A 24,467-nucleotide genomic window follows, 5' to 3' on the forward strand; every position below is an offset into this window, starting at 1 on the left:
GGATATACGGGGAGATGGGTGGGTGGGTGGGGAGGTTTGGGTGGGGACCCACACATGTCACAGCAAGATTCACCTCAAACAACCCTGAAGCCAGAAAGGAGATCCCCAGGATTATGGGGTAGGGGTGTGTGCTGTCATCAGTCACAGGAAAAAAGGGCTCTGGGGCACCAGACCTGCTCAGAAGGCAGGGACAGGATCCCCACGACCCCCAGGCTCCACGAAGTTGCCTTTGCAGGGACAGGCTAGGGCCACTGGCCCCTTAGGAAAACCGAGACGGCCCCACAGTGACAAGGATTTAGCACTTGGCTGGTTTATTTCCTCAACAGTAAAATAGAAGGGGGCCAGGCCCCAGCTCAGCACCATGTGGGGTCTCCCTCCTCCTGTGCTCACCCACCACCTTCTCTGCTCCCACGAATGTTCCCTAGCTCCCCCTCCACTGGGAGCTGACCAGTCGGCAGAATTCCTGGCCTCTGAGATGTCACCCCATGAGCCACCTGAGTTGGGCGAAGAAACTGTCACGGTGAAAGCAGAGCCAGAACAACCAGGCATGGCCCGGCCTTGCCTGTGTCCCACGGCCTCAGAGGGTCTTCCCCCGGCCTTCAGAGATGACTTCCTCGGGCTGGGCACGCATGTACCACTCCACCCAGGAGCCGTCGTACACGGCCACGTCGGGCTTGCCGCAGAGGTAGGCCCCCAGCACCACGTGGCAGGCTGTGACACCGGAGCCACATGTGGCCACCAGTGGCCGGGCCAGGTCCACCTTCTTCTCCTGGAAAATGTGGCGGATCTCTTCTGGGCTCTTCTCCAGGCCCTCCTGGGTCTGGAAGTCTGTGAAGGGGATGTTCACAGTGCCCGGGATGTGGCCGGGTTCGATGCCTGCAGGAGAGAATGAGGGGAAGGAAGGTATGACTGCTAACCCACACGTGTGGAGCCTGCCGGATCGAGAGCCTCCAGGCCAGGTGCGGGCTAAACCCTCACTTCACCCTCACGGCCATGGGTCTTGGGCACCGCTACGGGCATTCCCATTTTACAGATGGAGATGCTGAGGTTATGTGCTGCCCAAGGCCATGCATCTAACAAACTGCTGGCTGGGCCTTAGAACCTAACATTCTGACTCCACCAGAGCCACACTCAGCCCTGAGGTTTCCTGACCACCTACTATGCACCCTAGGGGGCGACAAAGCAATAAACAAGACCTTTGCCCAGCGAGAACTTGTAGGCATTTCCTATTTTGAAAGGTAATCGAAAAGCCCCACAGGGTGGCACTGGGCATTTCTAAAAGTAATAATGATAATAATAACAATGACTGGTATTACCGAGTGCTTGATAGTCCCTCCTTTCTAAGCCCCTCTGCTGTATTTCATCCTTTAATCTCCCTGACACTCTGGGAAACTTCTGATCCTCCCTTTCATACAAATGAGGACACTGGGATACAGAGAATAACTCGCCCAAGCTGGTAACGGGCAGTCAGGATTCAGGCCCAGGCTGGCTGGTCCAGGGCCCAGGCTGCTAACCATCAGGCCACACTGTCTCTAGTCTATGGGGTAGGAAGGGGTCAGGGAAACTTCTCCAAGAAAGTCCTGAAGGGTGAGTAGGACTGAGCCAGGTAAAGGGGACGGGGAGTAGGGGCCGAGGGAAACCGAGGGGGCAGGAAACCACACGGTGCTTGGAGGGACTAAAGGGCACTATGGTGGTTTGGAGCCATGTACCCCAGAAAAACAGGTTCTTAAATGTAATCCATTCCTGTGGGCATGAACCCTTGTAAATAGAACCTTTTGATGGGGTAACTTCAGTTTGGGTGTGGCCCAGCTGACTCAGGCTGAACCTTAATCCTATCACTGAAGGCCTTTTGGGAAGGCACAGAGAGAGAAAGCCAGAGGGAACAGCCAGAAGCTGGTTCAATGGAACCAGAAGAGAAGGGTCAAGCCAGAAGAGGCCACCATATGCCTTGCCATGTGACAGAAAAGCCAAGGACCAAGGATCGCCGGCAGCCAGCCCCAGAATGCCACAGTCTTCTGGGAGAAAGCATTGCCTGATGATACTTTGATTCTGTACTTCTCCTAGCCTCAAAACTGTGAGCCCAGAAATGCCAGTTGTTTAAGCCAAGCCCATTGCTTGGTATTTGCTTTAGGAACCAGGAAACTAAAACAGGCATCTTGATGGAAGCGAAGCCCGGGGGGGGGGGGGGGGGCCGGGGGGGGGGGGCAAGAAAACCTTAGCAGGCCTGATTAAGACTCTGAGGCTTTGACCTGACAGTGGGAAATCAGACTTCCATGTTTAATGGACCATTTTGGCTGCAGCATGAAGGGGACTTAAGCAAGGCCAGGGGACTAATAAAGAGGATCATCACCTCCCCCATATTGTGGGCAAACTCCAGGGGCTCCCAACACACACACACACACACACACACACACACACACACACACACTCACTCACTCACACATACACAAATACACAGGTTGTTTCCTTTTCACCACCCCCTACTAGGCAGGTGATACCAGTGTTTCCATTTACATGCGGAAGACTAAGACTAGCAACAAAGTAAACCCAACAGCTAATGATTCAAATTCAGGCCATTCCGACTCCAGGGCCGGGCTCTCCAGGCCACCTCTGACTGTGTGTCCCCTGCAGCTGCTGACCCACCTCCCTGTCTGTTCTTGGCGTTTGAGAGAGGCTGGAATGCACCAAGCATCCCCATATAACATACAGAAAGCAAACTGGGTCAGAGACATTATGTAGTGACAAGCCCAGAGCAAGGAAGAACAAGCTCTTGACCAAGGTTGGCAAGTGTAAGAGCAGAGCTGTACCCTCACCTTGAAGGGCCACCAAGCAAAGCATGTGTCCCTCACTGGGGGCAAATTATAAGTGCACTTGGCCGGGCTTTGGGCTGTTGACTGGAAAATAAATGATGTTGACTACTGGCTTGGCTGCTTCCTGAGACCTCAGGCAAGGCAGCCTTTCTAAGGCTCCATTTCCCTCTCTGTACAATGGGCACAAGTGGCCCTGGCCCTGCAGGGACTCCTCCCCCATCACACAGGGCTTTCCTGCAAGCATCCTTGCCCAGCCCACAGCAGAAGTCTCTGCCCCAATGCTCTATTCTGCTTCTGCTCTCACCAGGCTCCCCATTCAGTGTTCCCCTCTAGGCCCTCCTTGTCCCCTCTGAGAAACTTTTCCTTCCCTCCTCCCCAGACTCCTCCTCACTCCCTCACCCTCAGGAGCTGGCAGAAGGTCTGAACCAGGCCCCTGTCGCTGTGACACACCCACAATACTGGGGTGGCAGCTGTTTGGATTGATAACAGCTTCTCACACTTACACAGGACTCCCCTGGGTCACAAACGGGTGCCCCCAAACATGAGAGCAGGGTGGGGCAACTATTATTGCCTCCCCTTTATGAATAAAGCCAACTGAGGCTTGGACAGCCAGGCCACTAGCAACCAAACCTCCTGGCCTGTCGAATCCCCTGCCCTCCATGCTGCTGCCCTTGCAAGGGAAGGTGGGCAAGGCTAGAGCCGCACACAGGACACAGAGGCCCGCCTGGCTCCGCGCACCGGGAGAACCCCCAGCCCCTTTCCCCGGCGCTGTTACCGTCTCGGGGCTCGGGCTCGGTGCCCCGGAACCGGCCGGCGGAGCGGGCGTCCACCACCTGGAAGCGCCGGGACTCGATGTTCTCCTTGATGTCCTCGTACGTCTTGACGAAGGCAGGGTCGAGTGCGGCGTGGAACTTGGCGGGCGCCGGGCGGCTTTTGCCCGAGCTGAGCGGGAGGCCCTGGCGCTGCCAGTGGCGGAGGCCGCCGTCGAGTAGCGACACGGTGCGGTGGCCAAAGGCGCGGAACATCCACCAGACGCGCGGAGCCGCGTAGAGGCCCTGGTCGCTGGCGTCGTAGACCACGACGTGGGTGGCCGCGCCCACGCCCAGGCTGCCCACGTACTCGGCGAAGTGCGCGGCGCCGGGCAGCATGTGGTCGTAGGGCGACGAGCGGTCGCTGCACTGGTCGATGTCGAAGAAGGCGGCGCCGGGGATGTGGCGCTCCTCGAACTCGTGGCGCGCGTCGCGGCCCAGCTTGGGCAGGTACCAGGAGGCGTCGAGCAGCTGCAGGGGCGGCCCGGGGCGCGGGGCCCGCAGCGCCTCCGCCACCCACTGCGCCGACACCAGAGCGCGGAACAGCTGCTGCGAAGCCATGGCGGCGGCACTCGGGTTGCAGGCCTAGGCGACAGGGAGGAGGTCAAGAGGGCCGCGAAGGAAGGGCCGGCCCTGGGGTGGGAAACGCCCTCGCGAGGAACTGGAGCAGGGGTGAGGGCCAGCGGGGGAGGTGGAGCCCAAGGAGGGCAGAGTCCAGGAAAGGCTCTGACTACCAGCCACAGTGCCTCTCTCTGCCAGGTACTGGAAATGTACACAGAGCCAAGTGATGGAGTGACCGTGACCCCTGCAGTGAGGGCCACGTGGCCCCTCACCACCCACTGCTGGAGCTGTTAGGAAGATGCCCAGCAGGGGAAGGCCCTGAGGGCACTTTTGGGCAAACTGGGGCCATCTCAGCCTCTCCCCCAAATGCACCTTAGCCTTATTTGCAACCAAACCAAAGCAACTGATGGAATCCATTCATTCATCAAGCATTCAGACACATTCTGATAGAACAGTAGGTGGAATTTACCCTATGCCATTTTAATCCTCACCACCCCTGAGGACAGTGTCTCAGTAGGCTCTCAAATATTTGTTGAATAGCCCCAAAAGGTTTGTATTATTCTCCCCATTACAAGGAAGAGGACACCCAGGCTCAGAGAAGCCTAACTCGATGGAGGTCAACAGCTACAATGGAGCCAGCCAGTCCCACACACAGTCCAGGCTTGTCCCCGCATGTGCCTTGTGGCTCCGAGCGTCCAGCAAGGCCAGCTTGGTCCCTGCAGCCACAGCTTTCTCTCCTGCCTTTCTTCTAGCCAGTAGCAACCACGACATCCCCCCTCCAGCCCACCTGGACATTTCAGGCTGCAGCCTTCCAGGGCCAAGATTCTCCAAACATGTTGAGTGCTGTTCTGGGCACCCCCTAACCCATACAGTGCCTTTGTGCGGACTAGAAAAGAGCGCCCCTTCTGCTAGACAGACGCAGAACCCCCAGCAGGGCACATGGTGGGTGAGTGGAGTGTGATGTGTGGGCTGCAGTCAGCCCCACACTTGCCCCCTCCATGGGGCACCCCTGCACAGTGGGGATGGGGTGGGGCACAACCTTTGCTTCCAAACCCAGCAGTCCCACTGTGAGGCATCAGGGGTGGGAAGAGAACAAACACTCTGGAAGCACCCTGTGGCTGGGCCACATGCTCAGCGCCACAGCCTTAAGGGTGGGTATGAGGACGCCTGCTTTCTGAATGAGGCCACGTCACTTAGAGGGAAAAGGGCCTTGGCCGTGGTCCCAGAGCCAGGCAGTCGCGGCCTGTGGATTTAACTTCTTCCCCAGCCCCAGGTACAATGCGAGTCAGGGCCTCGGGAGTCCACATGTGTACTCCATGCCCACCTTCCTTCCAGCCTTGTCACCTGCTGGCTTTGAGGAACCCTCTTTGCCCCATGGCCAGTGTCTCTGTGCAGGGCACTGAGGAACTCTGGATGTGGCCAGGCCCTACCTCAAGGGGCCCTTGGCCTAAGGGTGAAGTCTTGGGCCTGCTCAAGACACTGGTGCCCAGAGTCCAATGTGAGCACAGAACGGAGGGAGAAGAAGGGGTGGGAAGGCTTCCTGGAGGAGGGGGAAGAACAAACTGATGCGACCTTTCCAAGGACCCAGGAAACCACACCTTGACCTTCAGAATAAGGAGGCTACTAAAGGGGCTTTGGCTAAAGGGGCAATCCCAGTATCTGTGGGTGACACCACAGGTTCCTCCCTGAAGAACCCATTTCGAACCATAGCCATCCTTGCCTCCCACCACTCCCTCCATTCTTGGGGCTCCTTGTTCATTCCCAAGGATCCACTGGTCTCGTCTGGGAATCAGAGAGACCCCAAGTCTACTGCTCAACTAGTTGGGTGGTGGGGATGACAGGCAACTGGGCAGGTTCTGTTTCTTATAATGGAGCCCCCCCCCGACCTCCACCTCTTGGAAAGAAGATTAAATTATGGAGATAGAGGTGCCACCCTAATGCCCTACATATGGCAAATTTTAATAAACATTAAAATTGGTTTAATAAAAGCCCATCCTTTCCTCAAATTTGCTTTCATCGGTGGCCCTTGAACTGACACCAGCTAATCTAGAATCTTAAGAGTTTCAGAGATCTGAGGTCACCCTGCCCTGCCTGCTTAGCTTGATTGGTTGTTCTCACCAAGGACTGTGGGTGGCATAGGAGGGTCTGGGGAGGGACCAGGTCACTGTGTGCATGGGGGACCAGAACCACCATGGGGGGGCACTCTGGGAGTGAGGAACCCCAGGACATACAGGACAGCCCCAGGCCCATCCAGAGCAGGTGCTTCTCGAGGACTTCCCCAGCCTGGCCCCTCCTGGGACCCTATCGCCAAGCACAAGGCTCAGAGGATTCTCTGGGTAAATGTTTATCAAAGAATGAATTTTTGTAACCTCCTGTGACAATATAATTTTCAGAATAAACCATTTCTTTAAAAGGGATGGGGGTGGGGTGAGAAACCCAACACAGGCCTGTGAAAGAGCACATGCAAAAACCGTGCAGGAGCAGGCTGGCCTACAGGCTTGCAAGAGCCAGTTGTTAGATGTTTCAGGGATTTTGCCAGCCTGTTGTTAAACACAGCCATTGTCAAAAATGAAATGATATAAACTTACAATTAAATAAACTATACTGAAAACAAAGGCAGTGGAAAAAAAAAAAAAAAAAAAAAACAGTTATGGGGCTTCAGACCAGCTTAGGGCTGTGGGCAATGAGAAAGGCAGCTGCAGCCCATGGGTGTCCCCGGCGGACACCCCGGGGGGGCTAACAAGGCCCAGCTGCGGCCAGTCCGGGCCTCTCCCCCTCCTCTTAAGCCGGAGCGTCTGGCCCACCCCACAGGGTCGCTGTGGGATCCAAGGAATGCTCCCCAAAGTGGCGGCACCCAGCAGGCCTTGACAAATCCAAGTTTCTTTCACTCCTGCAAGTTCCTTGCCAGTTTCTCCTCCGGGGCAGCCGGTCCTCCTCTGCCCGCCTCTCTGTCCGGCTGCATTAGTCTGGTCCTCTTCTCTCCCTGCTCTCTCCTGGTTCCCCCACGCCCACCCACCACTGCCGGTCCGACCCCACCCTGCAGGCCCGGCCAAGCGGCGGCGGACAGTCGTTTCCGGGGACGCGCCTTCCCTCCTAGACTGCAGCCCCTCTTCCGCCCCGAGCCGCGCGCCCCAAAGAACGCCCACCCGCTGAAGACAGGCAAGCGCAGCAGTTACCCGGCTCTCGTGCTCCGGGATTCCGGGCTCCGCCGAGCCTGGGCGCCACGCGCCCCCTCCCCGCGCCCGCGGCGGCCCTCCCACCGCCACCAACCTGCGGCGGCCAGAGGGCGGAGACTCGGGCACAGCCCTCGGCCGCGGCCACTCGGAGCCACCGCTGCCCGCGCCTTCCACTGGCCGCGCCTGGGGGACGCCCGCGCCGCCGAGCCGGGTCCCGCGCCACTCCTGCGCCGCCAGGCCACCCCGGCAGACCCCCGGGAGCGTGGGAGCCTCCGTGCGCCGAGGGGCACGCGAGGGCGGGCGCGGCGAGGTGACAGGCGACGCGGAGTGGCGGCGGGCGGCGCGCTGTCCCCCCTCGGGCGGCGGCTTGATGGTGTCGGCCGGTTGGGGAGCTCCGGGCTCCGGGTTTGAACCGGCAAACTCCTCCAGCAGGCCGGGGCGAGCGCCAGGGCGGCTGCGAGGGCGAGTGAGTGCGGCCGGTGGGGGCGGCGGCCGGGCTCGCGGACCCCCGGGGACTGGGTCGTCGGCCGGGCTGCAGACGGCCGGGAGGACGGTCCCCGTGGCGAGCCCAGCGGAGTGCCTCGGTGCCCCCGGGAACCTCCGACCCAACTGGGGCATAGGTCACCGAGCAGGGGCTGGACTATTGGCGCCCGAGGCCAGCTGCTGGGAGAGACCGGAGGCTTGGCGGAGGGAGCAGTCCAGGGCCGACTTGTGTGGGAGGGCTACAGTGAACTTTCCTTCCCTTTGCGCCCACTCTCCTCCCCTCCCAGGGATGGAGGTTCTAAGCCCAGTATGCCAGCTTCCTCCTCCCTGGGCACCTTTTCACCGCGCATTTCTGGCAGGATCCCGAGGGCCAGCATTGTGGGTGTCATGTGTAGGGGGCAATCGGGGCCCTCAGAAGCTCCTGCCCCATCCTCTTCTGCACAGGCCCCAGGCCCTTGGAACGGGAGGAGCAGGCTTTCCTTAGGGAACCTGCAAACCTGTCACACTGCAACAGACTTATTGGGTTGTTATAAACAGGACACCCTGGGGGAGTGGGTGGGAAAACCAGGGCCCCAGCTCTTCCTCCCAGGCCTCACCCCACTGTACAAAACCCTCCTCCTGCTCTTCTCTCTTTCCTAGTTCCCACTGGCACCAGGTGACACACAGACACGAAACCATGGTTCAGCAGCTGCTCTACCGGGCACTGGTCTCCACCAAGTGGCTGGCGGAGTCAGTCCGGACCGGCAAGCTGGGGCCCAGCCTGCGCGTGCTGGACACCTCCTGGTACCCACCGGGCACCCGCGAGGCCCGCAGGGAGTACCTGGAGCGCCACGTGCCTGGCGCCTCCTTCTTTGATATAGAGGAGTGCCGGGACACGACATCGCCCTACGAGATGATGCTGCCCAGCGAAGAGGGCTTTGCTGACTACGTGGGCCGCCTGGGCATCAGCAACAACACGCACGTGGTGGTCTACGACGGCGACAACCTGGGCAGCTTCTATGCGCCACGGGCCTGGTGGATGTTCCGTGTATTTGGCCACCGCACCGTGTCAGTGCTCAATGGAGGCTTCCGGAACTGGATAAAGGAGGGCCACCCGGTGACCGCCGAACTCTCAAACCCAGAACCGGCCAAGTTCAAAGCCACACTGGACCACTCCCTGCTCAAGACTTATGAGCAGGTGCTGGAGAACCTCAAATCTAAGAGGTTCCAGCTTGTGGATGCACGGTCCCAAGGGCGGTACCTGGGCACTGAGCCGGAGCCAGATGCAGTAGGTAGGTTGCCTGGTGGGCGGGTGGCCCCTGGGTGGTGTTGCCTAGCGGAGGGAGCCCTGAGGACGACTGGGACCTACTCCAGGTTTTGCCCACAACCTCTACCCCCCAATGTGGGTCTGTCTTTCTATCTGTAAACTGAGATGGTAGAGCCAAACCTAAAGGCTTTTTCAGCTCTGATGCATGACAACCTACATAAGTGTCCCCACAGCCATGTGCTAACAAGTGACCTAGCATCTGTGTGAGGTGACGTTGGCAGAGGGGACTAGTGACATCCACCTGCATGCACACCTGGGTACCGGTGTCTCCCCATGGCCTAGGTTGTACCCAAAGGGTCTAACCCAGGAGCTGACACATGCATCGCCGTACACGGGTCTCCCAAGGACACACCCCACTTCTCAGGGCCCATCCCCTCCCCCACCAGAAACCTTACAGATAACAACCAGTATCCTTCCCCCAGCTCTCCCCCCACCTCCATCCAGCCCAACTGGGACCCCTGGCTGATGTTTGCAACAGGCACCCTGACTGATAAATTTTCCGGCCACAGCAGGGTCTGCTGAGCTGTAACATCAGAGTTGTAGCTGCAGCTGCCCTTTCAGGATAAGCACTTGACGCTGCATTAGCCTATCCAAGGAGGCTTAATACTCCCATTTAGAAAGGAGGAAACTGAGATATTAAGTTACTTGCTCAGTACATGGCAGAGCTGGGGTTTGAACCCCACATTGCCTGGTTTCAAAGCCTGTGCTCTTCCTGCCCCACCCCCACCTCTGAGGGCCAGGAGGGAATCCCCTCCACCAGGCATCCCCAGGGAGATGGCTCCTGAGTACTTACATGTGGAGGATGGGGGGCCTTGCTGGGGTGTTGGGCAGGGGGAGCCTCAGGAGAGGAAACACTGAGCTCTAGAACCTTCTAATCAGAGAGAACCATAGATCTGGCCTTTCCTACGCACTGGATTGGGGTCTCGTCACCATCACTCCTGCTGGACACCTTCCAGGCCCTGCCTGAACACCCCCTGCAGCTCACTGTCGCCTCTCTGGGTGGCCTGGTGGTCCCTGGGCCAAGGCTGTGTCTTCAGGCAGAGCCCCTTATCTGTAGCACCTAACTGCTGTGCAACAGTTTGCTTAACTTGTTGAAAAATACCTCTTCCTTTTTGTGCCTCAGAAGGAGAGAAGGCTATGAAAGCTTTTCCATGCATTCTTAGAGCTGGAGGGCCTGAAAGATCACCTCGTGGGACCCTGGGAGACTGGGGCGGCCTCAGGAAGGGGTGGGTCAAAGCTGTGCAGCTAGTTAATGCAGAGCCAGAAGGGCCTGGAGCTCGGACCTCTGCAGTGCAGCTTCTTGGCCCTGCATCTTTCTGGTGCGTCTTGCTCTCTGAAGGCCTGGAACTGAAGATTTGGCTTCATTTGACACCTCCTTCCTCAGGACCCCTGCAGCCCCTCCTGGCCTTGGTTCAGGACGGGCTCTCCTTGGGACTTAAGCTCCCTCCGGCAGGGAGGAGCGATGGGGTTGGCCCCCTGGCTGCCTGCCAACCTGCCCTGATGCAAACAGCAATAACCCAAAGGGAGGTCCAGTCTCCTCACCCCCACTTTACAGGTGAGGAAACTGAGGCTCTGAGAGCCCTGAAAGCCTTGAATTCTTCAGTCCCTCCCTTCTCTGTGGCCCTTTCCCACCTCCCCCAGTTCCCATCTGGGGTACCAGGGAACATGGACTTTAATATTAGCTCGCCACTCCTTTGAGGTGCGGCCTCCGTCCAATTGCTCGGCCCCTTTGGGTTCTCTTATTGTAAAATGAGCAGCTCTACCCATCTCCCTCCCTGGGTGTGTACTTATTCCAGGGACTGGAAAGGTATTTTGAGAGTATAAAGAACTCTACAAACACCAGTGCCACCTGGGAAGACGAAGAGTAGGTGGCACTTCATCTTGCATCCTCTGAGAGGCTTTGCTGGCCTCCCATATGAGGCATTTTGTGGATGCAAAGGCACATGAGGCTCTGCCAGATTCACAGGTGCCAGCCTGGGGTGGGATCTGGAGGCACCTGGTGGGTTCAGCAATCCAGATGCAGTGCCCAGGAGGATCTGGGGGGCAGGCCTGGGCCCTGAGCATCCCTGGGAGGAGCTGGAAGCTGGGGAGTCGGGTGGGGAAATCAGAGCCTCAGAAACTGGACAGCCACTTCCTGCCAGCCTTGGGCAAACAAATTCCCTCCAGCCTCAGTTCTGTGCCCCCAGAGGCCTTCATTTGGCTCAGGGTGGAAGTCAGATGCGGGTTTACAGCCTGGCTCTGGCACTTATCTGTGGCCGTGGGCACCCCCTTTCGCCTCTGAACCGTCCTCAGGGAAACCAGCTCTGCTCACCTCACAGGAGCGCTGGGGGAAGCGAGAGAAGAGTTGTAGGAGTTTGCTCAGCCCAGTTTCTTTAGGAAGGTTATTCTCTTCCTCCCCCTCACGAGGAGGGAAGATGTTGACCCCGAATGAGCGCTTTTATCTGCCGGCCTGTTTATATACGTACATTTTCTCCTGGACACCTACAGCAGCTCCTCCGGGGGAGACAGGCAGGGGTCAGGATTGGTCCCCTTTGCCAGGTGGGGACCTGGAGAAGCCACCTCTCTAGCGAGGGGAGGGGCCGAGACCTGATCCAGGTGGGTCTGCAGGCTCCAAAGGTGGCTATGCCCAAGGCCAGTGCTGAAGGAGGGGTGAGCCGTGGGCACACGCGGGGACTGAGGGAAAGGGTCACAGCTCTGCCGTGTTGTCTCAGGGCTCCCTGCCTGCAAGTGGCCAGGGCTGGGGGACGGTCCTCTGCTGCTGCTACATGAGATCCCTTAATCTAAGAGGAAAGCAAGAAAGAACCAAGCAGGTTTTCCTGGCCTTGGAAGTCCACTGTCAGTGGCCTATGGGATATTAACTCAGTTTGCTTTAACTGGCATCTTCCCAGCCAAAGCTGGAGCACAAAGTCCCAGATTTTCTGAGTAGCAGAGAAACACGAGGTCATCTCATCCATGCCCCTGCCTTGGCCCCCTTTGCCACGGAGGCCCAGGGCGGTCATAGGAAACAGGCTTTGGAGTTGGGTAGAGCTGACTTCCATTCACAAGCCTCACTGTGTGTCCTGAGGCAACTTACCTCCCCTCTCTGAGCCAGGCATACTATCAGTGCCAGGAAAAATAATCTCCTCTGCTTTGTGAGGGGCACCTGGGGTCCAAGGTTATGAGTCGGTGACATGCCTCATGGGGGAGAGAAAACCACAAATCTGTAGCTGGAGACGGGACTTGGGAGAAGGCAGCAAAGAGGCCCTGCTTCCTGGTCCTGCGATCCTTGCCTCCACTTGGCTGTTCTCCAAGGTTCTCTGGCCTGGCTTCATCCCAGCCCTGCCCACAGACAGGAGGTCTGGTGCCTCCTCATTTAAATTCCCCAGGCAGGCCTTGAGCCCTTGCTGGGTGCTGGGCCCAAGGTTGGGCCCAAGGCTGGGCCCGAGGCTGGTCCAGTGTGGGAGGTGGGGGTCTCCAGAAATCCTCCTGACCTCCTTAACTTCAGCTGTAAATAGTCAGAAGAGGGGCCCTTTGTATAATCAGAAGAAAACAATGAAGCATTGAGGGTGGGGAGAAAAAAGAGAACTGAAAATAAATGCTGGTGCTTTTAAATGTAAATTAAAGAAATCCAGCCCATGCCAAGGTGCTGAAAACATCTTCAAGTTGGCTTCCCTGGCGAAGAACCCTCTCGAAGCCAACAGATACACTGTTCCTCGTTGGTAGGATCGGCACATGTTCGATTTCAGATTAGAGTTTCCAGACAAAAAGGTGAAACCCACAACAGAAAGGAATTGCTATAATTTTGTAAGTTGTGACATCTGTTTCATCAAAGAAATTCTTGACTCATGTGAGAGAATTTCAGAAGCTCCTCTGGCCTTGGGGGTGAAGGGAACAGGGATGTTACTGACCTGGTCGTTTACCTACCACGTGCCCGGTGTACCAGGGACTCGCCCTACAGTAGCTAAACTTCCCCCAACCCTATGAGTTAGGTGGGGTTACCTCCTCATTTTGCGCTGCCTCAGCCACCCCGGCCATGTTCTCTCACTCCCACTCCCACCCACCCTGGTCCTGCACCACAGCCCGGGATTTACAGGGTCGTTAGGGATTTTTGGAAGAGGTGGAGTCCAAATAGACCAAGGCAAACCTGTCTCCGGTCCCACTCCTAGTGCCCAAATTCTGCCAGGGTATGGGGCCTTGTGGCGGGGAGGACGCCAGGGGCCTGCTGGGAGCCTGGACCAAGGCTGGGACCCATTCCTGCTGTCTGCTCCCTGCTCTTTTCCATGGCTGGATTTGTCAGACGGGCCTCACTGGGTGCAGAGATGGTTCTGGACAGGCTCCCAGCGCCAACTTAGACTCTTACTCTGCTTCCATCCCATTCTTTTTACCTCCCACCTGGGGCAGGTGATGATGTGCTAGGAGCTGACAATTGTGCAATCTACACGCCAACCTCAGCAGGCAGTACTTCCCTGATATTATTTACTGCTTTCCACAGCCCCTCCTCCAGGGGCTTGCTCTTACTCCCATCTCACCCACAGGGAAACTGAGGCTCAGAGAGGTGACTTAATTATGTTTGCCCAGCTGGTGAGTGGTGGAGCTGGGATTTGAATATAGGTCTAAAACCAATTCACCTGCTCTTCCCACATCTGTGTGCTGAACAGGAAATCCAGGGGACCTGGTGTAATCCCGAGCCTGCCTTTTGCTCTCTCCGTGGCCTTTCTCCGGCCTTCAGTGTATTCATCTGTAAAATGGAGCAGTATTATATTGAATGAATTATGTGGTTATCTGTTTAATGTCTGTCTTCCTTGCTAGACTAATCTCCCCAAGGGCCTTGGCTGTGTCTCTCTCTTTCTCCTCTGTGTTTCCAGCAACTGGCACAGCACAGAGTGTTTGTGTTAAATCATCTCATTTGCTCTCTACAGCCCTATGATATAGGTATGGACCACTGAGCCCATTTTACAGATGAGAAAGCTGAGGCTTAGATAAGTGACGCTATTTCCCCAAGGTATAAATGACTAGTAAATGGTGGAGCTGAGACTCATACCCCTGTCTTCTGAAACAGGTATGATTTTGGACATTCCTACTTCAAGACAGGTTTCCTGGGGTGCAGGTGTCTCAAATTGTGAGTGTCGCATGTAGGTAGGTCTGGGAATAAATTGAGCTCCAAGAAGGACAATGATGTGAGTTTTATTTGTTAAACTCCCTATCCTGATAGACAGTCCAGTTGCAACCACCAGGCCCCACTCAACCCCTTCGCTGCTGCTCCCAACCCCGTCCTTACCTATGTCCTCTGCCCCCGCCCCAGGACTTGACTCGGGTCACATCCGCGGCTCGGTCAACATGCCGTTCACAGACTTCCTGACGGTCGAAGGCTTTGAGAAGAGTCCCGAGGAGCTCCGCACCATGTTTGAGGCCAAGAACGTGGACCTCACGCAGCCCCTCATTGCCACGTGCCGGAAGGGCGTCACCGCCTGCCACGTGGCCCTGGCCGCCTATCTCTGCGGCAAGCCCGACGTGGCGGTCTACGACGGCTCCTGGTCCGAGTGGTTCCGCCGGTCCCCGCCAGAGACCCGTGTGTCCCAGTGGAAGGGCGAGAAGGCCTGAGCGTGGGGCCCTCATCCGCATGCCCCTGACTCAGGCCAGTTTAGAGACCCCGGCACCACCTGCAACTGGTCCACATCTCTCTAGCAAAGGAAATTGATGCATTTTTGGAATTCCTGTGTAAAGATCTCCCTTTCCTTTCCTGAACAACACTGGAATAAATTCTGCTCTTTCTGAGTAGCTGTGTTCATCCACCTCTGCTTGGTTTCCCTCCTTGTCCTGTCCTTCCATCTCCTTCAGATTCATTGGAACTCACTGTATTAGTTAGGGTTCTCTAGGGAAACAGAAACAGCAGGAGATATCTGTAAATATAAGGTTTTGTAAAATTGTTTCACACAACTGTGGGGATGCATGAGTCCAAGTTTCATAAGGCAGGATGCACGAGTCCAAATTCCTTAGGGCGGGCAGTGAACTGGCAACTCTGATGAAGGTGTTCGATGAACTCTTCAGGAAATGCTTTGCTGGCTAGCCAAAGAAGAGTGAAGGTTCTCTCTCTCTCTCCCTTAAAAGTCTTCAACTGATTGAGTTAAATCCAGCTGATTACATTCTCTCATTGTGGAAGACACGCCCTTCATTGATGTAATCAGTCACAGGTGCAGTCAACTGACTGATGATTTAATAAACCAGTTTTCTGGTTTATTAACCAGCCACACATGTCCTTGCAGTAATGGTTAGGCCAGTGCTTGCTTGACCAGACACCTGGACACCGTCACCTGGCCAAGTTGACACGTGAACCTAACCATCACAGTCCACCCCGTGTCAGCTTGGCAGTTACACACATCACCTTAAACTATACTTAATTTCTAAATACAACACAATTACAGTGTTTGCCTAACAATACTCAGGTGTCCCGTGTACAACTGGAAATGCACTAAATCTCTCCAGAATAGGGTGCAAGTCCTTGGGTAACATTGACTCTTAAACTTGATTTCCTGCAACTTAAATACTGTCATAAGATACATGTCATAAGATAGGGGATAAGATAGAGAAGAAAACAGAGATATTTACTTTATGGACAAATACAGACATGAAACAAGCAAGGAAATATTCACACCATCATGGTCCTCATTTCTGTAATTGGCCACATGGTCATAGTTCATATTTATTACTACCTTCTTCCACTCCCCATTCCATGTTTACATTACCTGCAGCAAGCACTTCAGCTGGCTGTGGTTCTTGGCCTGGTGGGGTGACCCAAACCTTCATTCCTGAAGTTTCTGGGAAATGGGTAGTCCTGCCGGGATTGAGTTCTTGCAGTTTTCCATTGACTTTAATCACAGGGCATAGCAGTATTAAGAGATGCCCTAGGGGATCTCCTGTATCCCAGAAAAACTCTTTTTTACCTCTATTGTGTAGCTGCAGTGCTAATTCCCCTTGATAGGCAGGATCAATGACTCCAGTCAGTACAGTATTCCCCTTTCTTGCCTGTGGTTTTCAGTCATGAGAAGCCCAAAGTGGCCAGGTGGCAGTCTTAACTTCCAGTTCAATGGGATTATTGTTGTGTCTCCTGGTGGAAGCACTCCTCCTTTTGGAACTAAGACTTGTAGACCAGCAGAGCTAAAGGTTGCAGGGACAGGAGGCAAACATTTTCCTAATGGATCACTAGGAGTGATAGTGAGTGGTGCCGCTGCCATGTCCACTCCTTGATTCCTGGACCTGTGAATCCTGGCTATGGGAGACACAGCACCGTAGAGTGGACGCTGATTCAGAGCATACACAGCCTCCTGGAGAACACTGCCCCAGCCCTGCAAGGTTTTGCTACCTAGTTGGGGCTGTAATTGAGTCTTCAAAAGGCCATTCAACCCAGCTGCCCTCTGGATGATGGGGAACATGGTAAGATCAGAGAATTCCATGAGCATGTGCCCATTCCCTCTCTTCATTTGTTATGAGGTGGGTTCCTTGACCAGAAGCAATGCTGTGTGGAATACCATGATGGTGAATAAGACACTGCATAAGTCCACGGATGGTAGTTTTGGCAGAAGCATTACTTGCAGGGGAGGCAAACTCATATCTGGGGTATGTGTCTATTCCAGTGAGAACAAATTGCTGCTGCTTCCATGGTAGAAGTGGTCCAATGTAATCAACATGCATCCAGGTAGCAGGCTGATCACCTCAGGGAATGGTGCTGTATCAGGGACTGAGTGTGGGTCTCTGCTGCTGACAGATGGGGAACTCAGCAGTGGCTGTGGCGTAGTTGGCATTGGTGAGTGGAAGTCCATGTTGCTGAGCCCAGGCATAACCTCCATCCCTACCACCATGACCACTTTGTTCATGAGCCCATTGGGCAATGACAGGAGTGGCTAGGGAAAGAGGCTGACTGGTATCCCACAAACGGGTCATCTTATCCACTTGATTATTAAAATCCTCCTATTCTGAAGTCATCCTCTGGTGAGCATTCACATGGGACACAAATAACTTCATGTTTTTGCCCACTCAGAAAGGTCTATCCACATACCTCTTCCCCAGACTTCTTTGTCACTAATTTTCCAATCATGATCCTTCCAAGTCCCTGTCGTTGAATCAGTATACACATGCACCTCTGGCCAGTTCTCCTTCCAAGCAAGATGAATAACCATGTGCAATGCTTGGAATTCTGCCCACTTGGAGGATTTCCCTTCACCACTGTCCTTCAGGGACATCCCAGAAAGGGGCTGCAGTGCTGCAGCTGTCCACTTTCGGGTAGTAACTGCATATCATGCAGAACCATCTGTAAGCCAGGACAAGTTTTCTCTTCCTCAGTCAACTGATTGTAAGGGATTCACCCAGAGGCCATAGCTCCAGGCTGGGAAAGAAAAGTTAATGTGTCAGGAGTGGGGCCATGGGCATTTGGGCCACTTCCTCATGTAACTTATTGTGCCTTCAGGACCTGCTTGAGCTCTATCTCATATATACCATTTCCCTTTTATGATGGAGGGCTGCTGTGCACACACAACTTTATAGCTTGGTGGGTCAGACAACCCCCAGTCCATGATAGGCAACTCAGGTCTCATGGTAACTTGGTGGCCCCTGGTTAAGCGTTCTGTCTTTACTAAGGCCCAATAGCAGGCCCACAGCTGTTTCTCAAATGGAGAGTAGTTATCTGCAGAAGATGGTAAGGCTTTACTCCAAAATCCTAAGGGCCTGTGTTGTGATTCTCCCATAAGAACCTGCCAAAGGCTCTGTTCTAGTTTGCTAATGCTGCCAGAATGCAAAACACCAGAAATGGATAGACTTTTATAAAAGGGGGTTTATTTGGCTACACAGTTACAGTCTTAAGGCCATAAAGTGTCCAAGGCAGTGCATCAACAATTGGGTAGCTTCACTGGAGGATGGCCAATGGTATCCGAAAACCTCTGTTAGCTGGGAAGATACATGGCCAGCGTCTGCTCCGGAGTTCTGCTTTCAAAATGACTTTCTCCCAGGACATTCCTCTCTAGTCTTCAGCTACTCAAAAATGTCACTCTTAGTTGCTCTTGGGGCATTCACACTCTCTTAGCTTCTCCGAAGCAAAAGTCTGCTTTCAAAGGCCATCTGCAAAATGTCTCTGTAAGCTGAAGCTCCTCTCTCAGTTCCAGTGTGTTCTTCAACATGTCCCTCTTGGCTGTAGCAAGCTTGCTCCTTCTGTCTGACCTTATATGGTGCTCCAGTAATTTAATTCAGACCCACCCTGAATGCGTGGAGCAACATCTCCATGGAAATTATCCAACCAAAGGTCTTTCCACAGTTGATTGAATCACATCTCCATGGAAACACCCAAAGGATTCCAAAATCTATCAACATTAAAATGTCTGCCCACACAAGATTGCATCAAAAATAATGGCGTTTTGGGGGACATAATACATCAAACTGGCATAGGCTCCAAACAACATCTCTATTTGCCACTGACACTTCCAGCTCCATTGGATCAACTGGAGCATATGGTCCAAGCAGCAGAGAAGCTTTCACAGCAGCCTGGACCTGTCGCAGAGCCTCATCTTGTTCCAGTCCCCACTCAAAACTAGAAGCTTTTCTGGTCACTTGGTAAATGGGCAGGAGTAGCGCACCCAAATGAGGAATATGTTGTCTCCAAAATCCAAAGAGGCCAACTAAGCATTGTGCATCTTTTTTGATCATAGGAGGGGCCAGATGCAACAGCTTATCCTTCACCTTAGAAGGGATATCTCAACATGCCCCACACCACTGGACACCTAGAAATTTTACTGAGGTGGAAGGCCCCTGTATTTTTGTTGGAGTTATCTCCCATCCTCTGACACACAAATGCCTTACCAACAAATCTAGAGTAGTTGCTACTTCTTGCCCACTAGGTCCAATCAACATGATGTCATCAATGTAATGGACCAGTGTGATGTCTTGTGGGAGGAAGAAATGATCAAGATCCCTGTGGACAATATTATGACATAGGGCTGGAGAGTTGATATACCCATGAGGTAGGACAGTGGAGGTATTACTGCTGGCCTTGTCAGCTCAATGCAAATTGCTTCTGGTGGTCCTTACTAACAGCTATTGAGAAAAAAAGCATTTTCCAGATCAACAGCTGCATACCAAGTACCAGGGGATGTGCTGATATGCTCAAGCAATTATACCACATCTGGAAGAGCAGCTACAATTGCAGCCGCCACCTGGTTAAGCTTATGATAATCCACTGTCATCCTCCAAGACCCGTCAATTTTCTGCATAGGACAAATAGGAGAGTTGAATGGGGATGTGGTGGGAATCACTATCCCTGAGTTCTTCAAGTCCTTCAGAATGGCATTAATCTCTGCAATCCCTCCAGGAATCTGGTATTGATTCCAGTTTACTATTTTGCTAGGCAGGGGCAGTTTGAGTGGCTTCCAGTTGGCCTTTCCTACCATAATAACCCTCACTCCATGAGTCAGGGAACCAATGTGAGGATTCTGCCAGTTGCTGAGTATGTTATTCCAATCGTACACTCTGGAACTGGGGAAATAACCACAGAATGGGCCCGCAGATCAACGGGACCCATTGTGAGACATATCTGAGGTAAAAACAACATCAATCACCTGACCTCAATAAGCACCTACTCTGACTGGTAGACCAGAGTGACATTTTGGGTCTCCTGGAATTAATGTCACTTCTGAGCCAGTGTCTAATAATACCTGGAATATCTGAACATTTCCTTTTTCCCAATGCACAGTTACCCTGGTAAAAGGCCATAGGTCCCTTGGGGGAAGACTGGGAGGAAGAGTAACAGTATAAATTTTTGGCAGTGTAACAGGGTCCTTCCCCAAGGGTACCCGACCTTCCCCTCATTTAAGGGGCTCTGGGTCCTGTAAACTGTCTCAAATCTGGGAATAGATTAAGGGGCTGTGACTCTCTGTTTTTGTAATTCAAGGTAGACTTTTGTTCACTTGATCTGGAATTCTTCTGCTTATACAGATCAAACAAGAATTTGGTATACTGCCCATCTATTTTATTCTAGGTACTCCATGATCTACTAGCCAGTGCTGTAAGTCTCTGCAAGTTAGATTATTTTGACTGCTTCCTTGAGCCTGTTTTCCATAATGGTAGCCGTGCCCACCTTGTCTTGGGCAATTAACTGCTGACACGTGGCTTCTGCCAACTGGGGATCTGATTATTCCCGCTGAGTTTAAAGATTCCAACTCAGTGATAGCAGTTCCCACAGTAATATCTGACCTACAGAGAAGGGAGACTACAGAGCTCTTCAGGGATGATGGAGCTAGTCTCACAAATTTATTCCTCACAATCCTGGTAAAAGGTATGTCCTCTGGACATTCCAGGGGTGTGTGAGCAGGTCTTCCAAGATGAATCCACTCTAATATTCCAATCTCTCTAAGCCTTTGAATCCCCTCCTCTACATTATACCAGAGCAGTTCTGGCATTTTGACCTCAGGTAATTTCAGCCAACTTTTGATATGTGTTTTGGCCAACCACCCAAACAAACTGTTAATGCCCTTTCTAACCCCTCAAGCAACAATATTGAATGCAGAATCTCTGCTTAGCTGTCCCATATCAATAAATTCAGCCTGATCCAACTTCATATTCCTTCCACCATTATCCCACACCTTTAATATCCATTCCCACACATATTAACCTGATTTCTGTCTATATAAATTGGAAAACTCATGCAGTTCTTTTGGAGTATAGTGTACTTCCTCATGGGTCACATCTTGTACCTCACCCTTAGGAGCCTGTTGGGACTTCAGTCTAGTTATAGGTCTAGAAGACAAGAGTGGTGGTGGGGGTAGGTCATGAAAAGAATCAGAATTATCCAGTAGCCAATTACCTCAGGACATTCTGTTGCAATTTCATCTGGTGAAGTAGGATTAATCTCTCCAGTCAGAGGAGTGAGAGCTGCTTCCTCAGGGGTAGGTGATTATAGGTTTAGCAGGCACTGAAGGGTTAATCTTTTTAGATGGATGTTGGAGAGCAGGCTCCTCAGGGTAGACTGGAGGTCTGGAAGCTGTTTCCTCAAAGCAGGCTGGAGGTTGGGTAGCTGTCTCCTCAGGGCAGATTGGAGGTGGGGGGCTGTTTCCTCAGGACAGACCACTACACGTATATCTGGCAAAGACTCAGAAGAATCCTGGGTTCCAATGTCCTCACTGCTATTTTTATCAATCCATGTGTCTCCATCCTGTTTCAGGGTCCCATTTTTTTCCCAGTCCATGCCTTTACTTTAAAAGTAGACATGCTGTGAGGTTGAGGTTTTAGTTTATGTTGTAAATCTACTACTCACACAATGAGACTCGGTTTCTTATTTTCCAAAATCTCAAGTCTGTGGCCACAGGAAATAAATTTTTCTTTCAGGGCACACATAGAAACCTTTACATCTGTCATACGGTGTTTAAGTTTCAAATTTGAAGTCTTTAGCTCATCTCTTTCTCTTATAATTTATCTAGCGTATCTAAGAGCAACCAGCCAATATCATTATACTTCTTAACTCCACAACACTCTGTTAAGGTGTCAAAAACACTGTCACCCAGAGCCTTGCTTTGTACAAGAGTATGATTAGGAGAATCAAATGGTGCTGTTTTGTGTATCTCCATTGCCAACTCACGCCATGGACTGTCAGTGCCATCTTGATCATTGGAAATGGAGTCATTAGTGCCTTTGAATCTAATCAGAGTAGAAAACCAATTGTAAAAGCCCATTTTAAGATTCTGTTTCCCAAGAACCACTCCTGGTACCAAGCTCTGTTAGTTAAGTTTCTCTAGGGAAACATAACCAACAAGAGATATCTGTAAGTATAAGATTTTATAAATGTGTCTTACACAACTGCAGGGATGCACGAGTCCAAATTCCGTAGGGCAGGCAGCAAACTGCCAACTCCAATGAAAGTGTACAATGAACTCCTCATGAAACCAGCCTTCTGGTTTATTAACCAGCCACAAATGTCCTTGCAGTAGAGGTTAGGCCAGTGCTTGCTTGACCAGACACTTGGGCACCATCTCCTGGCCAAGTTGACACATGAACCCAACCATCACACTCACCAAGGGAAGAAATCCTCCATAGCAACCCCAATGGGAAAGCCACACTGGGGACATGGCTTCATGACCTAGGTCTGGTAAAGGGTGCAGCCAGGAGTCCCAGAATATGCTGGGAGCTTCCTGGAAGGCCAGTTTAGAAGGGGTATTGGGAAGCCAGAGACGTGAGACCAGGGCTGGCCAGGAAGCTAAGCCTTCCCGTGGTAGGCCCGGCCCCTGGGGGGAAGGGGTCAATGGAGCTCCTGAGTGTCAAAGAGGAGTAACACAGGCCCTAGGGCCTCTCTGAAGAGGTAATGCTCAGAAGCAGTTGAAAGGGAAGGTGGCCTCCCACTTTGGGTGCCCTGTGCTGAGCAATCGGGGGGACCCCCAAGGAGAAGGGTCCTAGGTCTCTGGCAGCAGAATCAGGAAGGTACTGTGGAAGAAAGTAGCCAGCAGACCAGTTCAACGTAGCTGGATTCCCAGTTTCCCAGAAACAGCTTCTCTGAACCCTCCTTTGGGGCTGAAAGAAGTGTTCTAGGCCTCACTTACTGGGGATTCCTGGCTTCCTGCTGTCCAGCCCACTGCGGTTAAGACAGGGTCCTGGAGGGCCCAGGACCAAGTCTGCCACTGATGTCCCCTAGCCCAGCATCTGGGGTAAACAGGTGCTCGGTAGATGCTGAAGAGATTAGATAAAGGGTCGGGGGCTCGGGGAGTGGGGCTGTAGGCTGAGGCCTTTGGGGGCTGGTGTGGGGAGGGCTGGGCAGGCTGGACAGCTGCCCCTGTCACATGCACTCTTCTCAGGCCACCTACAGGTCTCTTATTAGAGCCTCAAGTAGAGATGAAGAGAGGGGCTGAAGGGCCGGACACGGGAATGACAATGGCTCCACCTTCTTCTCCTCCTCTCTCAGCTCCTCCAATCCCAAAGCTCATTCAGTGTGTGTGTTTTCTGAGCACCTACTGACTCAGGCATTGTTCCAGGTGCTGGGGATGCAGCACTGAACACAACACCCCATGGGCCTCCTCTCGAGTGGTTTGGGTCCTACTTGTGGGGGGTAGATGGTAAGCAAACTTGTACAGTATGTCTGACAGTGTCAGGTGCTATGGATGAAAAGGCAGGGTAAGGGCCATAGAGAGGGTGGGGTGGGCTGGATGTTCTTTTAAAAAATGATGGCCGTGCAACACAAACAGTGAACTCTAATCTAAAACATGGACTAGAGTCAATAGCACAATTATAAAAATATTCTTTCATCTGTCGTCACAAAAGTACTACACAAGTGCAAGGTGTTAATAATGGGGGTGATGGGAGCTTGGTATTTTCTGCTTGAGTTTTCTGTAAGCCAACAATTTCTCTAATAATATGTACAATAATATCTAATAATCTCTATTAATATATATTTTATATATATACATATATATATATAACCAAAAATAGTCATCTGCAAAGTGACATTTGACTAGAGTTCTGAAGGAGGTGAAGGATCCAGCCATGCAGATACCTGAGAGAAGAAAGTCATGGCCGAGGGCACAGCCAGTGCAAAGGCCAGGAGGTTGACTGGGCTTGGTATGTTCTGGAATCAGTGGGGGCCAGTTTGGCTGGGCAGAGGCAGCAAGTGGGAGAGTTGGAGGAGCTGCGGTCAGAGAGGTGAGGAGCAGGTCAGCCAGTCCGAGGCTGGCCTAGCAGAGGATTAACTGGGATGACTTTAGCTTTTACTCTGGTTCAGGTGAGAAGCAATTGGAAAGTTTTGATTAGAGGTGTGACATGGTTCAGCACAGGTTGGAAGAAGATCACCTGGCTGCTGAGGTGAGAAAGGGCCATAAGGGGGTGTGGTGGGCTGACTGTAAAGTGTCCCCATGGTCCTCACCTCTTAGGGCTCACACCTTGTCTGATTCCCTCCTTGTGGGTATGGATGGGACCCATGACTTGCTTTTAACCAGTAGAATATGGTGAAGGTGATGGGATGCCACTTCCAAATTTATGAAACATAAGACTGAAAGGTCAGTCTTGCAAGGAGACTCTGTTTCCTGCTAGCTTTGATGAAGAAATGCCATGTTGCAGAGACCTATTTTTGGTTTCTTGGGCTGCTCAAACAAACACCACAAAACGGGTTGGGTCAAACAATGGGAATTTATTCTCTCATGGTTTGAGGCTGGGAAAAAGTCCAAATCAAGGTGTCATCAAGGTGATGCCTTCCTCCCAAAGACTGTAGCAATCTGAAGCTGGCTGATGGCAATCCTTGGTCCTCAGTTTGCCACATGGCAGGGCACACGGTGGCCCCTTCTGGCCTCTCCCTTGGCCTCTGGGTTCCATTAGTTTCAGCCTCTGG

At 53.0% G+C, this 24,467-nt stretch overlaps 3 protein-coding genes across 5 annotated transcripts; 1 reads left to right on the forward strand and 2 right to left on the reverse strand.

The window, feature by feature from the left end:
• Positions 1-285: 285 nt before the first annotated feature.
• MPST (mercaptopyruvate sulfurtransferase) lies at positions 286-7,580 on the reverse strand. 3 transcript variants are annotated; one of them, XM_037847046.1, is made up of 3 exons: positions 7,451-7,580; positions 3,586-4,204; positions 286-876 (listed from the first exon to the last, which is right to left on the reverse strand). In XM_037847046.1, the coding sequence occupies exons 2-3, from the start codon at positions 4,178-4,180 to the stop codon at positions 578-580; spliced, it is 894 nt and encodes a 297-aa protein (XP_037702974.1). In that variant the 5' UTR covers positions 4,181-4,204; positions 7,451-7,580; the 3' UTR covers positions 286-577. The 3 variants fall into 3 exon arrangements, with proteins under 3 accessions (XP_037702974.1, XP_037702971.1, XP_037702972.1); XM_037847043.1 differs by having other exon boundaries at positions 7,357-7,487; XM_037847044.1 differs by lacking the exon at positions 7,451-7,580 and adding an exon at positions 7,327-7,447.
• On the reverse strand, positions 4,205-7,974 carry LOC119542550 (proline-rich protein HaeIII subfamily 1-like). The gene is made up of 2 exons (XM_037847341.1): positions 7,217-7,974; positions 4,205-4,280 (listed from the first exon to the last, which is right to left on the reverse strand). The coding sequence occupies exons 1-2, from the start codon at positions 7,972-7,974 to the stop codon at positions 4,205-4,207; spliced, it is 834 nt and encodes a 277-aa protein (XP_037703269.1).
• TST (thiosulfate sulfurtransferase) lies at positions 7,690-14,916 on the forward strand. Its single transcript, XM_037847047.1, has 3 exons — positions 7,690-7,822; positions 8,479-9,110; positions 14,427-14,916. The coding sequence occupies exons 2-3, from the start codon at positions 8,516-8,518 to the stop codon at positions 14,723-14,725; spliced, it is 894 nt and encodes a 297-aa protein (XP_037702975.1). The 5' UTR covers positions 7,690-7,822; positions 8,479-8,515; the 3' UTR covers positions 14,726-14,916.
• The last annotated feature ends 9,551 nt before the right edge of the window (positions 14,917-24,467 follow it).

This window comes from Choloepus didactylus, chromosome 8, assembly GCF_015220235.1.
Source record: "Choloepus didactylus isolate mChoDid1 chromosome 8, mChoDid1.pri, whole genome shotgun sequence".
Taxonomy (NCBI): Eukaryota; Metazoa; Chordata; class Mammalia; order Pilosa; family Megalonychidae; genus Choloepus; species Choloepus didactylus.